General features: G+C 37.3%; 1 protein-coding gene across 4 annotated transcripts in view; it reads right to left on the bottom strand.

The window, feature by feature from the left end:
• CDK17 (cyclin dependent kinase 17) overlaps positions 1-19353 on the bottom strand; it is a 95880-nt gene that overhangs the window by 22854 nt on the left and 53673 nt on the right. For all 4 annotated transcript variants that reach the window (XM_075428000.1, XM_075428003.1, XM_075428001.1 and 1 more), the window contains one exon: positions 13536-13669. In XM_075428000.1, the coding sequence (XP_075284115.1) occupies positions 13536-13669 (134 nt within the window). The remainder of the gene's footprint in view (positions 1-13535; positions 13670-19353) is intronic.

Here is a 19353-nt window from a genome sequence, read left to right as displayed (position 1 = left end):
GCCAAAATCTACTGCGGTTTGGGGAAAACACCCACAAACAATAGTCTACTTTAAGTATATAACAATAACTCCCATCCCCATCCCCCTGCAATGTCTGTTTTAAAAAAAAAAAACCAAACCAAACCATACATCACAACCTGAGGGGCAAAGTAGGGAGAAAATATTTTCAGAATTGTAATATCTGTTTTAATATAATTTCTCTACTTACATTTGTAATACAATGACAATACATGACAGCAATCACTCTTTTTTTCCCCCCTCTCAAAACATGAGTATTTAAACTGGAAGCTTAAATTTTCATCATGTGGTAAATAAAGTCAAAACACTATCCATTCTCAACCTCTGAACAGCTGAAAAAAAGTTTCTTTTCTGAGAGGAAAAAATTATGAATTCATGGAAACTTCAGCAAGTACTTTATAGATTTTTTTTTCCTCCTATAGATCTATGCTACTACTCTGTTTGCAATACACAGGTATATTTGGCTGTGTTGAATTTCAAACAAGGCAAGATATCTTTTTTAAAATCATGTACTAAAATTGTTAACTACTAGTTAGAAGCCTTCTATGACACCAATATTTGAAAGATCATATATAAAGTTACATATATAGTCACATATATAAAGTCTTATTTATATTACAGTTATCCTTCACCTAACTGCCTAAAATAGGCAAAATTAAAGTCAGTCATTTAGACTGCAAACCCATATACCTGAAAGGCAGAATTATTATGTTCTGTTTGCCTGTAACACCTTAATTCCTCCCAGTTTTTGCAATAATTGAAGCAACCACCTCTTGGGAAAAGAAAGCAATCATAATTAAATGCTATACTGCAACATGAAACGGGGTTCATCAGACGCGCACGAGAGAAATAAGCAAGTTTCCTAGTGGCTAAATAGAAAAACTGGAAACTAAAATTGCATGAGTTTAACACAGTTGAAAAACCCAGCTAATTAAACTGAGATTATGTTAAAAAGAAAAGCAAGAACCCTACCACACACCAATCAATTTTGGGCCTCGAGTGTTCAAGACCGGGCAGTCTGCTGACGCTCAGGCAACCTGTTGAGCTGACGGCAGCAAGAGACTTCCTCCCCCGCTGTGGGCTGACGCCAGCGAGCAGCCGAGCCCGCACCCAGCAGTGCACTCGCTCCCTGCTCCTGCGGGATGCCGAGGAGACAGAAGGATGGTGAGGAGACTCGTGGGTGGAGGTAATGACAGATTAATAGCAAAAGCAAAAGCTGCGTGCCCAAGCAGAGTGGAGAAAGGAACTGATTCACCGCTTCCCATCGGCAGGCAGGTGTCCAGCAGCTTCCCGGAAAGCTGGGTAGTGGCTTGGGAAGTGGAAGATAAATGCTACAGCCACATATGTCCCCCCTTTTCCTCCTTCCCCCCAGCTTTTATTGCTGAGCACCACGCCAGATGGTACAGAATAGCCCTTTGGCCAGCGCGGGTCGGCTGTTGAGCCCCGGGGAAGCGACCCACCTCCCCACTGGGGCTGAACTGTGTTAATGGAGAGGACGCCCAGTCCGAGCGCTGGCCTTTGCGTACGAAGCCTGGAGTCACATGTCCGACGCAGTCGCCATCTCTGCTTCCCCGTGCTGCTAGCGCAGCCGTCCCACTGCAATCTCACTAGTGCTGCTTCGGTAGCGGCAAAACCTGCTTCCCTGAACCCCACAGCCTGCTGCTATTTTGGCACGACACCAGGCTGGAGCATAAGCCACAGTAGGAAACAGTGATTTTTAAGAATTTCTAATTCTCTTAAACCTCTGCGGAATTCTGTGAAACAATCAAAAAGACACTTCTGGGACAGAGGACTTTGTCCACACTGATTTCAACGACCAACTCCATCTAATGACACGTTAGCATTTCTCAGCAAAAAGAAAAGGAAAAAAGCCCCACCCCTTAAACCATGGAAAACAACTAAAACCAAGAAACCTTTTATAATGGAAATTATTAGCAAGCTGTTAAAAACACAGGCTGTTACAAGATTCTGCTACAATGCTTTTTAAAGAAGTAATAAGGAAGCATGCAAAATTAATGGCAGGACTGATTATTTTCCCCATGCTCTTTAATTTTTGACACTTAAGATTCTGAGCTTGGCAACACTACAGAGTTAAATGTCCATTTTTAATACTAATTAATATTGCATCCCTTTATGAATATTTTTTATTTCATTTGTAAAGGTAGTAAATTGCAGTTAACTCCCTATGTTATGTTATGTATCCTTTTTTAAACATAACAGGTGTATAAGTGGTGTACATAGACCCTCAACTATGCAGAGGGAATCTGAGTGCATTCCTTTGTAACTCTAACAAGCAAAGGTTTACTGGAATGCAAAACCTTAGCTTTCAAGGACCACAAAATACTTCAGGTAAAACAAACTACCTTTTAGAAAATTAAAAAGATAGTATTTTCTTGTATGTCATGATTTATTTTTCCAAATGAGGTCGATTTGTAACATTTTCTAGTTTGAGTCTTTTATGGTTATCTTTAGGGTCAACTTGCAACAGAATATATCAGTGTTGAGTAAACACAGTACTGTTAAATGCTCAAATGCCTACAGTTAACTGTATGTTGCTTAATGAGCTAGTTTTTGATCCAGTTCCAGAATATATTCTGGATACCATATTCAGGCACCAGTTGCTTTGCTAGAGTAGCCAGAATGCTCGTGGTATTTTCCCCCTCCCCTACATCTTAAAACCACATTTTTTATCTTCATGTGCAATGATTATTCTCAGTCCTGCTTTATTACTGGCTGAGCAATGCATACTATTTTTGTAATTTGCCTGAAATGAGAATCACATTTGTCCTACTCTGCTTGATGGCAGATAAACATGTAAGCACTTGTGACACTAGTATCACTTTGTTTTCTGTGGAGATAAACTACCCCAACTCATGCTCAACTCTACCATCTATTTCTAATGCCAGCTACAGCAAATGTTCTGCAAAGAGCTACACTTTGTCGAGCCTCTTCTTTCGTCTGGCTAGTATCCAACTGCGTTGCTGTAACTTCAGGTATATGTTCTGTCTACTACCAGCTACTTATGCTTGGGCACAAGGAGGCGGATGTTTCAACCTAAATCCTGCAGGTCCCGTGAGCCGAGTAATTTGACATTGTAAGTGAACAAACATGTCTTCCAAGTAAAAAAACCAAAACACTGCCTATTTTTCACACATCCTTGGAAGTGAAAAACAAACACCTCAACCTTTTTGCAGATCTTTACTTCTGGTCCCCTTTTGGATGTCCCAAAATACTGCTGCAAATACAAGCTTCTTCACTTGTCACCCACAGTAAACCATTCACAAGAGTTTAGTCCTAGCATTTTGTTACCGCATTCTGCTTTTCCCATCTGACCCTCAAACAACTCTATTCCTTTTCTACCTGTCCTACTCTGATCTCCTATTCTCCATAATACAAGCTTACCAGCTACTCCTCTTTCTAATTGCTTGCCTTGGCCCATATAATATTCCTTCGTGTCACAGCATGACACTTTCAAGAAAGTCTCGTTCCTGGTCAACAGATCTATTTCCACTTCTCTTAAACCCTGTCAAAAAAAGTACGTTTTTCCACATAATGAACCTATGCCTATCTGTGAAAGCAACACTTCGCTTTTCGAACTTTAAATCAGACATTAAAATCAGGAACTTCTGTTTTTCCTTAACTCACCATTTATATTTTGCCAAGATGCACTACACATTAAGGTACATTTCACTGAAGTGAAATAAAGATGCTTTTTAGATATACAATGTTTGAAGTCCTCAGGTTAAAAAAGCTCTAGAAAGAAGCAATCTGAAATATTCACACCTCTCTAGTCTGTCTTCTGATGACTCAAGTTATTACGTCTTTGACTTCTATAGCACATTTAGATAATAAACACTAATATTTTACACAAAACAGAGTAACAATAATAAAAAATACAATCTTTAAAAAATTACCAGAAAATTGCCCTAGGGGAGGATCTGTTGAGGTATTCCCAAATCCAATCCTCTCTAATCCCACCAAAACCAGAAAAACTATGACTACTTTTATTTTTATTCTTTAGCAAATGGGCCAATTTGCAGACTGTTTGTTTCTTGCTGGAGTAGCAACAATAAATCTTTCCCAAATCTACTAGGCTACAAATGCCATCGATCTTTGAACCGCTAGGCTGTTTCAGGCTGCTACTGCACTCTCAACTGTGGCAAGAGAAGATCTGCGCTTCCGGCAGTGAAGCAGCAGGAGGCAAAAAACCCCAGGGCAATTCTGTAGCACCAAATGACTAGTCAGAAAAACTGGAATGGAAAGGCATGATAGCATCAGCCTCAGTCTGATGATAGCATCAGCCTCAGTCCACTATTCCTTGAATGTTTCTTTTAGCTAATCCAACAGCCAACTACCTCCAAAACAGGTATTTCATCGCCTGTGGCCAGATGTTCCGATCGCTTCTTGGAAGAGAACGGGCTCTCGGCTAACGACGCAGTGGTGTGGTGGAAGAAAGTCAACTGGCAGAAAACTAGCCCTTCAAAACAAAGTGAGTAATTATCTGCTGATGCAAGTTTAGGAGCTGAGAGGAGAAGAAAGCTGGCTCTGTCAGGAGCAGGTAGTCAGTGGCCGAGACAAACTAATATCAATCCCTGCTGCTTTGGTTCTTCAGTTTATTGATAAGTTACATTTCCAGACCAACCATTACTTAAGGTACGTACTTACTATACTGCAGCAGATAACAAGCTCCCCACCTCTTCCTGAAATTTTAGCTTATCTTTTAAGACTTAACATTGTTAAATTCCATCAGTAAAATTTTGTTACAGTCTCACAAAGAAAAAGAAATGTTCTTCTAAGTCTACAGACATCAGTCTGACAGCCCAAACAATCCACTATAGATAAATGCAAACACTTCGCTCTCTTGTGTAAGCATCGGTCTGAATTAGTCTTCTCACCAGTTTCAGCAAATACCAGCGAGACATGTCAGCTGTTCACTAATAAGTCATCGTGCTTTTGTTCACTGGAGAATGCTTAAAGAGATATAAAATGCTACATCATATAGCCCTCTATGCAACACAGTTCAGCTTCATGGCATGCTTACTGTTAAAAAAAAAAATTCCACTTTTTATAGTATTCTTTCTTTGCATATTTTAAATAAAAATGTGTATTACATGCTACTTCATGACACAAACAAGTTAATTGAAAAACATTTGCTTATGCCAATGCAGATTTATACAATCTTATAAGCATATACTTACTGTACCATTTTAGTATCAAATACCATGTGGAGTTTTTTCTGAAGGTTCCTTTATCAAATCTCAGTGCATTTTTGTCAAATGACACGAGTTCGCACAGATGAAGCCAACTGGATCATCTACAGAATTACAACATACAACAAGACTGCCAGAGGCAAAAGCAAATAGAAAAAAACCCCCACTCCAAATCAGAGAATATATTTGTAGATAATTTTGTTGTTCGGTTACAGTCCTGTAGACCTCCAAGGTCCTGAAGCAAAACACCAGCATGCACATCCATCAGAAGAAACCTATAGCACCCTCACAGCATGCTATTTGAACATCTTTATAAATAAGTCTCAATTACTGTAACCCAAACCACTATTTTAACAGTTGGTATAATTTACCTATACCAGTTTTCCTGTTAGGTATATAAACCCACCATCATTCCCCTTCTCACCTGACAGATGTAACTATAATTTCATTGTGATGCAGAAAGTGCATTTTTTTCTGCCTTCTGCAGAATGGTTCATACCTGAATACTACATTCTTCCTTCATACTTGAATGTTGTTGTTGCTGCTGTTGTTATTGTTTTACTGAAAACATTAAATCACAATGAACCAACTACTATTCTGTTAAATTTGAAGAAGGGGTCTTCAAGGAATCCCTTCTTCTGTTAGAAGCAGTAATGAAAACACAACCTTAAGACCCATCTGCAAAGGATCACTGCTACCTCTCACTCCACAAATCCATGATGGTGTTCAGCCAGTCTACTGAAATGCAACACAGTTCAAAAAAACATCAATTTTGAGCACTGAATCAGGTGGCTTATATTTGGGACAGAAATGACTCAAGATATGGAATTCATTCAGCAATTACATCAAGAGGGTTTTTTTCAATATTCTAATCAAATCAAGTACACAAAATATTTTCAGGGATTTTATCACGAAATTGAGCCCACAGGCTGTCTCACACCCTGGAGAAATACCAATGACCACAGATATTCCATTTTCTCTTCTCCCTCCTCAGCATAAACAGTTTGTCATATTCAATGTGGAGATGCTAGGAAAAAATGAGGAGTCAAGTGTAATCAGTGAAATATTGATGTTCTTAAGAATTCTAAGGTTTAGTGTCTAATTTGGGACTAGGACTCACGTTTTTCCCAGCACATCTATTATCATCAATCAAAAAAGCAAGGACTTCACTGCCAGAAGTTCAAGAAAGCTATCACCAATATCTACTGTAGCTATGGCTTCTCAAATAAAAATACATACAATAATTTTCTTAAAAGCACAGAAACCAGAATTGCAAGCAGACACCTTTGCTTTTATTTACTTTAGCACAAGGAAAAATTTATTACTGAAAAGAGAAGACTTCTTGTCATATTTGTAACAATTAGTAATTTTGAAGCCACAAAATTGGAATGAGAGGTCAACAGACAGGATTTTTTCATGTAAGCAGTAAAAAAAAAAAAAAACAAATTCTGAACAATTTCTTCTTCCAAATACTTTTAACAAGAATTTTCCTTTCATGGATATGCTGTTTAGACTACTGACAAGCTGAATAAAAGCTGGTTTTTCACTCTTTTTCAAAAAACCCAGTCAGTTTTTTTATTTACTTCATATCTCTCAGCAGTTTTAAGGTGAAAGCCTGAAACTGTTCAGCACACATACAGTATGCAGGAAACGGCACTCCAGAAGATTCTGCTCACAACCAATGAAACCAAACCAAACCCATGTGACACATAAAACCACTTTTGAAAAATCTGAGAAAGAAGAAATTAAACTCAAGTGTGAGACATTACTTTCGTTTCATCAAGTGCATAAATACTTAAGAAATCTGTGACAAATTATGCCAGAAATACTTCAGAATTCTTCTTGAGTGGTTTTGTTTTGTTATTATTTTATTCCTCCTCAGAGAGCTTGTAAGGAAGTGAACTTACCAGAGTATAAGGAAGAATCAGAAAAACAACAACAACCATAAAAAAATCATGTCTGATTTTGTTTTTCTGCCTAAACTATAGTAAGATAACACTGTGTGGCATTAGCCTCTGAACATAAACCCTGCCGAAAACTGGGGTTTGATGGCTGTTTAACTCGGTGATAAGTGCTAGGCAGTAACAGATGTTAATAAGGCAAGCTATCCTTCATTTATCATTACACCTTCCTGATTTTTAAACACAGTTTTCTGTATGTTTTCATCAGTTTCTGGAACAGACTAGTAGGAGAAACCGCCCAACAGGAAAAGGTAACGTAAGTTGATCAGCTTACAAGGAGAATGAGGTGGAGGTGAAAGGAACTGGAAAAAATACCATGAGAAACAAAACAGACTGTATCACTGCAAAAAATGCAGGCTTGGACCCTTACAATAGCTCTCTAATGTTAATTACTAACATGAAACGTTCACATCAACACAAAGCTGCAACTACCAGAGGGAAAGTCCCACGGAGAATCTGGCTAATTTAAAATAAACCAACTTCTTGAATACAGAAACTGGAAATCTGAACTTCCTGGACAGGACAGCAAGGCTGAAGTGCAGGGTGTGAAACTGCATCCAAGTACTGACTTCTCATCTGCTGCATTCCAGTAATTACTAGAGATGTGTTTTTTAGATGGCTGAACACATCCAATATGATAGCAGACTACTTTTAAATGGAACTTAAAAGGAAAACCCAGTTATGAAAAAGCAAAACCAAAAAGCAGATATTCCACACTTATAGATAGGGTACTGCCTCATGCAGTAACTTCTCTAAGGGAAGTAGCATCAGCAAGTGGAATGCAGAAACATCAGCATCAGGATTACGCAGGTTCCTGCCAGAAGGGCAGAAAAGCATCAACTGCTGATAACAGTTACCCCTAGAAAATCTAATGAAAGGCAGGTTAAAGTCGTCTGTCTGAACTATTTTTCTTGTTGCAGTGTCAGTTTTCTTCTGTAGAAGAAATGAAAGTCTGCTAGACTAGATCAAAAGGAGCTCCATCAGTTTTGTCAAAACCATATGAGCAATTTAGAAGATGCACTTGTGTTTTCAGAAAAGGGATTTCAACAACATCAAGGCTCATGTGAACTTGAAAGCAGGAGTCTACAAAAATAACAGCATATTTTCTAGTGCAACCTTGCAAGAGGTTGAGACAGCTGCCAAGTATGGCTGAATGGAGAGAATATAGTGACTACTGAAAATCAAAAAGTCTTGATTGTATTCAGCTTCATTTTTTTTCTGTCTAGTACTGAAACCTTCCGGTAGGTGACGACATGCTGAGATTTGCAGAAGAGACAATCAGAAGAAAAGCTATGCATTCTCGGGAGGTGCAGAGAAGGAGATTAGACAAGATCCAGTAAATAAGACAGAATAAGTTATATACATGGCTGCCAAGCACAGAAGGAAGGGGGAAGGAAGAAGGTTTGCACAGAGAAGGCACTGTGTAGTAATGCCTGCTGGGGATCCAAGGGAGCCTCTTGAGCGGCAAGAGATGTAAGGCTGAGAGTTCAGGCTGTCTTTGATACAGCGCTTCCTGTCTCCAAAACTAACGATGGGAGCAAATACTGTGCTGCTGTTTACCGAAAGCCGGGATCGGTACTGCCATCCAGTCTGCTGCTCAAGAACTTACAACAATAAAGCCAAGAGTGCCCTATTTGCACACGTGAATGGGGACCTACAAACCACATTCTAATTTGAAGCCTACAAACAGAAAACCTTAACACTACGTCAGCTGAAACACCAATTCATTTTGTGGGTTTTTCTCTGGAGAACGTGTGCTTGTCCAGCTGGACCAACAGCAGATCCAGTTACTCGAGCTGTGTCAAGACCCCTGAAGCAGTCACACCCCTGGTAAAGTGTGGAGCTCATCAAAAACTTATTTCTCATCTACTTTCTTTCCTTTGGATGGTGACCAGTACAACACAGAAATGACTACAGGATCACTTCGCAGCCTTTGTATTTCTGTTCAGCCAAAAGCACTAACCTTGCAGCTAATCCTCCCAGGGGAGAATTCTCCCATACACCAGTGTGGTAGGACCAGCCTGATCCAGAACATGCTCCCTGACCCTAATGCGGCAGTCAGATGGATAAGAACTGTTTCTCAGGATAAAATATCTGGGAAACAGGCTGGTGAACAGTGGGTTATGGCCCTCCGCCAGTTCACATGCCAAGACAGCTTACAGACCTGGGACTTCTGGGAAAGGGAAACAGATGTTTCAATTTGCACAGACTGTATCTCCCTATTTTTTATCCACCACAGTTCTTAATGAAGCATTCACTATCCAGTGCACAGGCACAGGGCCCCCAGTGAACACTTAGGCTTGAAACACGAATTTATATTAATGTATTACTGCCCATGTCATCTTTTCCAGCAAATCAACATGAAAATGCTTTAAGCTGTAACTCCATGATCTGAAGAAGTGTTTCTCATTACATGATATAAGCACCTACACTTAAAATACAGACACGCATGTATTCCTTCCTAGGCTATATTGCTTCTGGTGCTTGGAAAAAAAAAATTATTCCATACATCTGTTTTGATAAACAGTTTCACTGATCTACTAAGTAATCATTAATATTAGTATGAGATTAGTAGACATTTTAATTAAAACCTAACAGCTGTTTGAAGCCAAGTTCCTCACACAATAGATGTTCACATCTACTGTCAGCATGGGGCCTGAATGAGGGGAAGGAAGGAGAAATTAAAAAAAAAAAAAAAAAGGGCAACTGCTTTATGGACCATTTGTAGCCTGTGGATTACAGGCAAAATAAACTTTATCTAGGCAACACAATGAAATTCTGGTATGTTCTCTTTGTTTTCTAAGCACACAGTAACAATGAACAATCGTTAAAAAAAAAAAAAATCTAGTCCCACAACTGCAGTGTTGTCGAATTCAGAAGCAAATGTGTATCATGTCCCCGTCTGCAACAGTCACGCTGCCCTACATTTTATGTCATTTGAGAGGGATGACTGATGGAAAGCTGGTATTCTCCATGGCTGCTACTGTGGATGGAAAGTTTTCACCCCAGCAGATTTTTTCACTGCGCATCAGGATTGTTTCTCATTGCAGTATCACCACTTTGTAACCAAAATGCTTCATGTTCAGGTTATATTGCAGTGTGATGAGTTCCTGCCTAAACCAGGTCAATTTAAGGTTATGAAATTTCAGCTTGCTATTGCTATGGAGATTCTTCTACAACAAACACATTTTGTGGTTGTATCTCCATTGTCTATTTTGGACGTCTCTATCTTCCAGGATATGTCTGTATGAAAATTTTAGTGAAATCAAGTCTTCTTTCCCAACAAAATCTTTCATATACTCTGGACAAGAGGATCTCCCTGCTCTTCGATAACGTTGCAACTTTATTTGTAGCGCTGAATTATTTAATGATTACAGAGAAAGTGGCTTTATTATATGATTCAATGCAGTGGGAATGGACACTAAGAAGCAAAATGTGTATTCTAATGTACAAAACATCCCAGGAATTCTAATACTCAGTATTGGTAATTAGCACTTTGATTACAATATGCATGTTTTTAGCAAGCATCTTAAAAAAACTGGTTGTTTTTTTTGATGGGCTGCTAGTTTTCAGAATTCTAAAGGAAGTTCAAGCTGAGCATGAAAAATTTGGTTCTATACACAAAGGTCTTACAAGTAAAAAGGCCTGTTCCAAGGTTTCAGCTTTACCCGATTAGTTACCTACAAAACAAATCAGGACTCCTGTCAATTCAGCCGAGAGAAACAAACATATGTAACAAAGACATTACGTATAAAAATATTAGAAATACAGTGAATATTGACCAAACTAAACACAAAAAAGGATATAGTGATAGCATGACAGGCACATTCACCTTCACGCAGAGGAATGAGGAATATTGCTTAATATTGAGTTTATCCAACTTTGTGTATTTAATCAAATACACTTGAAATCCATTGTAGAATCTGGCTAATGACTTCAGCAGGCTACAGCAAAAACATAACATCACACACATACTAATTTACTTCAACCTGTACATAGCATACATACAGCTATAACTCATCCTAAATGACTATAAAGGGAATATGGCCTCAGGCTACCCAATGATGTCTAGAGATGACAGATCCCCACAAACCAGCAAAATAAAACTGAAGTAACAGAAACTTACTTCCCAACAAAGACTGTTTCCTTCTCTTTATATAATCAAATTACTACTATTGAACCATCCAGCTCCAAGGCACAAATCACTCAACGCATGCAGGCAAGATTTGGTACAAGGGGAAACCTTTATGTGGTTCCCTCAAAGGCCAAGGAAGCGAGTGATCCTGTTACACAAACAGCAAAACCATTAAAATCCGGTTTTCTATGGATGCATGTCTTTAGACTCATATGTGGACTGTTTAATAAAGTTTGCATCTTTCCTAGCAGTGGACACATTAGCAATCACTCCTGATGCTCTCTGTGAGAGTTGTTTTCACAGAAATTAATAGAAAATTAGCATCTGAGATTTCTATCCATCTGTCAAAACTGACAGAAAATGGCCCACCAGAAAAATGACTGAAAAGATTCTGATTCAAAAGATACTTTAGCTATTATTTTATTATTTATTTATTATTTCATATATTTAGATAGATTTAGATATTTATTTTATTTTATTTATTTTCTTACTATTTTTTTTTCCTCTGGAATGCACAGACAGGTAAAACCCCCACCTACTCTGCTACAAAACACTTCTAAGAAGTAAAGTAGAGTCCACTAAAAATACCACTCAATGACAGCATTCTCACCATTCAGCAGTGAGAGTGTTTGCAGACATTGGCTTGAAACCTTACCAGAAAAGTCACCATACGAATAACGAAGCGATTTGGGGAAATGTTACAACTCTCACAGAATATACTTGAATAGCTGCCAAAATGTTAGTGCTCTCATTGACTGAGCCAGTCAATGAAGAAATAATGTTAATTTCAACAGTCAGAAACAATAATTTGGAATTTGGAGAAAAATTAGAAAATTAACATTGGACAAACAAAACAAATAAAAGCTTCCCAAAGCCTCTTAAACAGTAACATTAGAATTACTTCACAATCAAAGAGGCCAATGAAAAGATGCTTTCATCTGATACCTTCTGAGAAGTTGCACAGGAATTTCCTGAACTTCTTAACGACTATTCCTGAGTTCTTCTGTAATTTCCTTTCGAGTTTCTTGAATCCCTATCTAAAAGAGAACCTTGTAACTACGTAGCCCTCTCTGGAAGACTTGACACATTTCCATTTCAGTTTGTTAATTTCACTACGTATCATTAATTTCCTTATTTCTTTCCTGTTCTAAATGCGCATTTCAAAATGCAGAGAAAACAGACAACTAACAAAAAGCAAATAATCCTTTTAAATAATGTCCTTGATACCCACTTTAGTTTTCCCAAGTAAATGGTTTAAAAGTGTTTAGGATCAAACCTGAGATTAACATACAAATTCAGGAATTTGAAGAGAAACTGCCCAGGTGCAAGAAATTATACAAGTAATTAATACAGCTAATTCACAAGTTCTTGGAATCATATCAGCATTACATGCTTGGAGTCTTGGAATTCCAAGCATAATGGAACGCCTCACAAACAAAAAATTTTTGGCACGTAAACCCTACTGTAACTTTTCCAGATTTGTTTCCCCAATTCTGTATTTGATATCAGGCTTTGAATGAAGATTTAAAATCTCGCAAACTATGCATATTGGTATGTATGCTACAAAGCAGTAACTACAAAATTTTACATGCTTCTGTAACAAAGGCATCATTATAACTGTAAATTTTATACACTCAAGAAACAGGGAAGTCTTCTGTTTTTCTTCATCCAGGGAAATGACAACAAAGCAAGCACAAGGGTGGCTAGTATTCATAATGAGACTCATAAATAAAGGAAATTATGTGCACAGTTATTCATAAGGTACTTTTCCTCCTTTTGTTTACCATCCTGTAAAGTTCCGTTCATTAAAAAACAGGAAGAGAGGGAAAGGCTAAAGCAGTCAGGACCACCGCTGCCATAGTATTAGTTTTACAAAGATCAGAAAACATTCTTAAGGAAAAACACTCAGTGAATCACACAGAATGTGACAGAAAGATATGCAAATGCTACACTCAAATTCTTCCCAAAAATCCAAGTTTCAGAACATACTTCATTTTCAAAATTAACAGCTCATAAACAATGTAAGATAACTGATTTCTGTGTGACAAATGGAGACGAAAATTTAAGTAATATTAAAATAGTGCTCTCTGCAAGAAATGTGTGTCAGAGAGGTTACAGTTAATTGAGAAGACACCCAGTTATAACAAACAATTAAAGCCACCCCAAACTCTCTTGTCAATTTAAATGATCCTTATATGAAAAGCAAATTACCTCCATTGAGATTCGTCTGTGTATCCGGTTTCTGAGACAAACACCTGTGGGAGACTGAACTTCATCAGATGATGTTCCAGAAGCTTGGTCACTCTCACCATCGGACCCCATTTTCAGATTTTCATGAACAATATCTTAAAAATAATCCAAAGAATTGAAAACAGTTAATCAGTATTCCACCAAACATCTCTCTTGTACAGATGGAAAACAACTGTATCATTACTGTGCATTGGGTTATATGGCAGAGTCAAAGACGCATCACAGTCATGGCAGTCTTTGATCTACTTTTTATGGCTCAGGAATCACAAAATGAACAGGATTATTTAATAGGACTTCTACACAAACTTTATAATTACTTTTCTTATTTGGTTTGCAGCAGAACTCGATTTTCCAAAACAAAAGACAGACAGTCCAATCCCAATTTTAATTCCTATAATTCCACCTTCCCCTCACAGCTTCAGTTCCTGAACTCCCTCACTACCTCTTCTCTTTTTGCTGCTCTTTGATATAAAACATCACAAAGAATATCTAAGATACTCAAATCAGGCTACCTGATGTTAGCCACTTAAATGTATCTTCAGAAAGCTTAAAAAAAATCCTGAAAGGTATTGGCATTATTTTCAGAAATGTGAAATATGGAAACTTTGGGTATAAAAACCACTTAGGGGGTGTGTGTGGAGGAAGGGGATGTGTTCTAACTGCCTAAACAGAGGCCTACAATGCACAAGCGGTCAGCAGAGGACCTGGTATTTAGAAGCAATTAAGTGAAATCTGTGATCTTATGGAGCAATTCAGGTTACAGACTGCCCGAGTTGTATGATGTTGCAGGATCTCCATGTCAACTGAAACCAGTACTTTTAACACAGTTCTGGAGATTCATCCACACAAAAGAGTTTATGTACATTATGCATATACATATACATTACTCATCAGCACCACAGGATCTTCCAGACTTTGGAAGACAAACGCCGTACTGAATGAAGATCAGGGTGGTGTCATTAATAGCATAAAGAGCCAGATGACTTGCAAAAGGACACACAATGGGAAATTGGTCATACAAGCAATTCACTATGAGTAATGCTCCATCATCACCTCCGAAATAATTGAACTCCAAATTACTATGGAGATTAAACACTTACACACATAAAAGAGGTGCTTCAAAAGACACCAACTTCCCTGATCTTTAGTATTAAGCATGATATTGTACAGGTTAGAAAAGAGAACCTGATGAACAACTCAAAATCTCAGAACTCTACTCCTAAAAAATGCTAATATTAGCAAACACACAAAGCTCAATTCAGCCTTACTACCAACACACCTGAAAATATTTATCATTTGCACAGCATTACATCAATTAAAAATCCAAAAGAGCAAACGCAAATTTTATTACTATCAACAAGCCAGAAAGCTGGATTTTCTAGAAAAAAAAGCCTTTAGGCCAATGTTTGGTTATCAGCACATCTTCCAAAATGTTTGTCTCGTTTGGCTCACATAAGATCATGTAGACTTCAAAGGACCAAAATCTTCCTCAGCACAAAGAATTTCCTTTTATGCAAAATAGAATGGATATAAAAAGATTAACTCTTAAGGCACTGGCACCACGTATTTTAACTCAAAGTACTGTAGTTAAACACAAAAACTAAGCATGCATCTCATGCACAGAGCAAATTTTCCAGCAGCAATGTGGATCTAAATTGGATTTCGATTGAAAACCCACATTATATCAGAATTTTCCCTCCAAGTCGTGCTCAGATTTGGACTGAATGAGAAAAAAACAAGCTGCACTCCTTGCCTAATAAGATGCAATCTTCTGGTTTCTAACAAGGTAAATACTCATCAGTGCTTCTAAAGGCATGGTAGTTTGAGCCAGAGGCGAAGATTTTCAGAAAGTGATCCCTTAAAGATCAGCCTCAACCTTAAGCCAAGTGGACAAAACGTGACTCTCTTTTGCCAAGTCTCTAAGAAATCTATGTTATTCTCTGTAGCGACTTCATAGCTGTCATTTAAAAAAAAAAATCTCTAACAAACTGTAGGAAATAATTTTTAATAATATAAAAGCATTATTGAAAACACTATTTGCAACAAAGCTGTTATGCCAGCATTATTGTATCTGATAAACAGCACGTTCATCATATCAGTTCTTTAATAAAGATCCTCTTTTAAAATATTTTTGAGAGGAGATGTAAACCATTTTAGCAATTATAGCTCTCAAGATTCTGTTTGTAAAAATAAGTGTAACGGCTACTGACAATTGTTCCCCAATCTGTTTATCCTCATGTTAGTACCAGCTCATCAACTGGTCCCCAAAGTCTATTTTCTTTAGACAAGCTAGACAAGAAACAGTTATCTAGGCAACCTCACAAAATAGAACTGCCAAAATTAACTAAGTATTATGTTTTAAGCCATGGAGCCATTACATAAGCTCTTTTTAAAAAAGACTGACACTTTTTAAAGTAATCATGTGATTGATACTGTCATACTTTTATCTTGAAATACAACGTTCAGTTCACAAAAGCGTACTTGTTACGAAACTACTATAAAAAAATGACACTTTGAAATGCAATGTTCAGAACTACGAAGAGCATCCTAGCTGACTAAGATAACTCTTCCACAAGAACACCACCTATGCGATGATACACACTAAGGCCTATTTCAAGAAGTAGTAACACAAATCCATATATTTGGGGCAGATAACGTAGCTGTAAGGAGATTCCGCTCTTCATAAATCAGGAATGCGAAGAGAAAGTAGGTCTGTACCACTCAAGTCTAAAAATACAGTATCTCAGACTTAAACAAGATGATGGTCAGTCTACTTCAAATACTGCTGCGATACGATTAATTCTGGTAAGTCTGGGTAAGCTTAACACCCATACCCCAAAGGCTTTAAGCAGGATACTGGCTGTAGCATCCAAAAATCTATCATTAAGCACATGCCTGAATTTGTGATGGGCTAAATACCCAACTGCTCCTTGACTATAAGGGTTTCCAGATGTTTTAATTATATTCTAAACAGGGATACTTCTAAGCTTTTTAAAAATTTCTTGGCTGTGTTATCATCTCATATAAATGTGTCCTTTTATTTTATTCAGTTAAAAAGACATTAGTAGTCTCTTATGTTCATTATTTTAATAACATGAACCCAGGAATAAGGTATTAACCTAGCTGTTATAATCATTTTACATAGGTGCATGATGATAATATTTGATTAAGCAATGACGAAAATCACGCAAATATTTCCTTAGTTTCACCAAGCTTTTCTACAGGCAAGTTTACCTGCACCAAAGCCAGCCTTCATGGTCTTCAGAGGTTTTAGTTGTCCAATAATTCATTGAATTGCTTTCACTGAATACCCAAGCCATTCTCTTACACAGATGGTTATTTTAATGTAATCTACATATCTAATTAATTATCTAGTGTGGCCACTTAATGAAAAGCTGTAGATGACTACAATATAACAGGAAAACCATGGAAGTGCATTTAAAAGAAAAGGCTGTCCTCTTTTCAGCTGTGGGGAATGCACCACAGAAGAAATTAATACAGGGAACCTACAGTGCAGCAAATGAGAACTCCTCCAAGTGAGCTAAAATAACATGCACTGATTAGTTAGTAGTGAGTCAGACTGCATGATCGTTCCATCTTATTTCAAATGATTACAAACAATGATCATGTGACTTGCATATTGGATTCCTTCCAAGGTGCACTTTTCCAAAGATTACTTTTCCATGAAGTGGCTGAATTTTATGGTTCGTTTCACTAATAACAATTCAAATTGAGGAAGGCAATAGTGAGAAATTGCCTTTGTTGTTAACGTTACTAATCTATTAAAGCTGTATGGAAACATCATTCCCTCAATTCCAATATTTACAACAAAGAAACAAAACCTCTCCATCACTATATCAACACAACTGGCAAAAGCAGGGATCAACTCTCACCCAGCTGCTACTGAGGTTCACCAGGAGGGTCGGCTTCAGTTGGCTTTGCACATTCCAAGCGCCTCTGCAGTGTTCCCAGTAATATAAATATGGAACAAGGACAAGTAACGTGGCTCTGCATTCAGCCAGGTTAGGTCCAAAATGGGTTTTACTAGCTCTGGCTCCATCGTGGACTGCAGCAGTTAAACCTTTCTGGAGGTGCAAGACTTCAGAAGCTGTATCAATATACACGAGCTAAAAAACCCTCAGCTAGCCTTCAAATGCATCAGTGGCATGGCTGATTCACAATCTGGCCTGAGAATCATCTGTTATTTTAAACCATCATGATAACTAAATACTAAATCAAAAATTACTACAAAATTTTAAACAAAGGCACACTTTCTGGAGATCAGTTCAGAACTTCTGTCTTTACAATACATTTTACAAAACCTGAAGTTTAACAGAGATGTTTCCAAGCACATATTCTTTTAAATATATTTTAGGATTTTACACGTTACCACAACAGCAGGAACTCATATTCAGTGCTCAGAAAGCAAACAAAACTTCAAAACCCTCCCAGGCTTCTCAACCAATTTCTATACTGACAATCTCATTCAAAAGCAAGCAGCATGAAGATGCACCTGTGGCAAGTCTCATTTAAATCGTTTTTTTAACTAGACAACCATAATTTAACTACCATCATTTTGTGGTATTTCAAGCATATCCCTCTGACAGCATTTTTCCACCATTGGAATAGAGGAGAAAGTGGAAAGAAAAGAGAATGAAGAGAACAAAGAAAGTTAAAAGTCTACTGGAGTGTAGCATGTTGGACCATTTCATTTCTGCTGTTACCCAATGGAGAAATCCTCAGTATCCTGATGAGTAATAACCATTATCGTATCGCAAGAACAACAGGAGGAAAGATATGATGAAGGAGCAGAAAGAACATTAGTAATTATGTTTGTACATGCTTGTAATTGTGATATCTACCACTAGATAACAGTACAAGTGCTTAAATTTTCATCAAATGAGTGAAAAAGGCATCGTTAATAGTATCATTGGATCCAAAGGAAAAAGATGTTTAACATACACGTACATACACTCAGTAAATCTATTCCATACTAATTCAACAAAATTACAAATTCTACATGAATCTATAGCTATTTAAAATATGTTATTATAACACTTCCTACAGACTAACATATTAAAATTGTGAGTGCTATTTAAACACTCGATTACCTGCAAAACTTGATCACCTGAGAAAAATAAAACTAATGGCATTCTTCTGCAATACTTACATATTAGTATTTTTTTCAGGTAGAAAAGTAAAGCCTTGAGAAAATTGGAAAATCATTAACAGAAACAAAAAACTGTTTATAAATTTTCCTTTTGCAAAGCTGATTTGAAGTTCATACTGAAATTTTGAAAAGGAACAAGTTATTGGTAAATTTACATTTAAAAATGCTATAGAATGTTTTTAAAGGCAACATTCAAGAACAAGCATATAGAACTATACATCTCTGCTGTTCCTGTACACAGTTCATATACATCTGATTTGACAAATAATCCATAAAAGACTAAATATTCCTAGCCAGAAATTTCATTAGGTATAAAATTATTTTTAAAAAAACCCAAAATCTTTGTCTTCCTGTTGGATTCTTGGCAACTTTAGCAAAGCTTGGCTAGGCAAAAAAGAAAAAAAAATAAAGTGTACATGACTTGAATGAAATCAGGAATTGATATAGTAGTCAAAGTGTGCACACTAAAACCTGTTTTCTTCTGTCACAACAACAGCTGCTAAATTCCATTCCAGAGGACAGAAATCTTTTTTCAGTTTGAATGGTAGCACAAACAGTGAAAAGGCAAGGTTTTGAACATGATGAGTGATATTACAGCAAAGGAGGATA

The sequence above is a fragment of the Opisthocomus hoazin genome, chromosome 8 (assembly GCF_030867145.1).
Source record: "Opisthocomus hoazin isolate bOpiHoa1 chromosome 8, bOpiHoa1.hap1, whole genome shotgun sequence".
Lineage (NCBI taxonomy): Eukaryota > Metazoa > Chordata > Aves > Opisthocomiformes > Opisthocomidae > Opisthocomus > Opisthocomus hoazin.
This window is presented reverse-complemented; position numbering and strand designations above follow the sequence as displayed.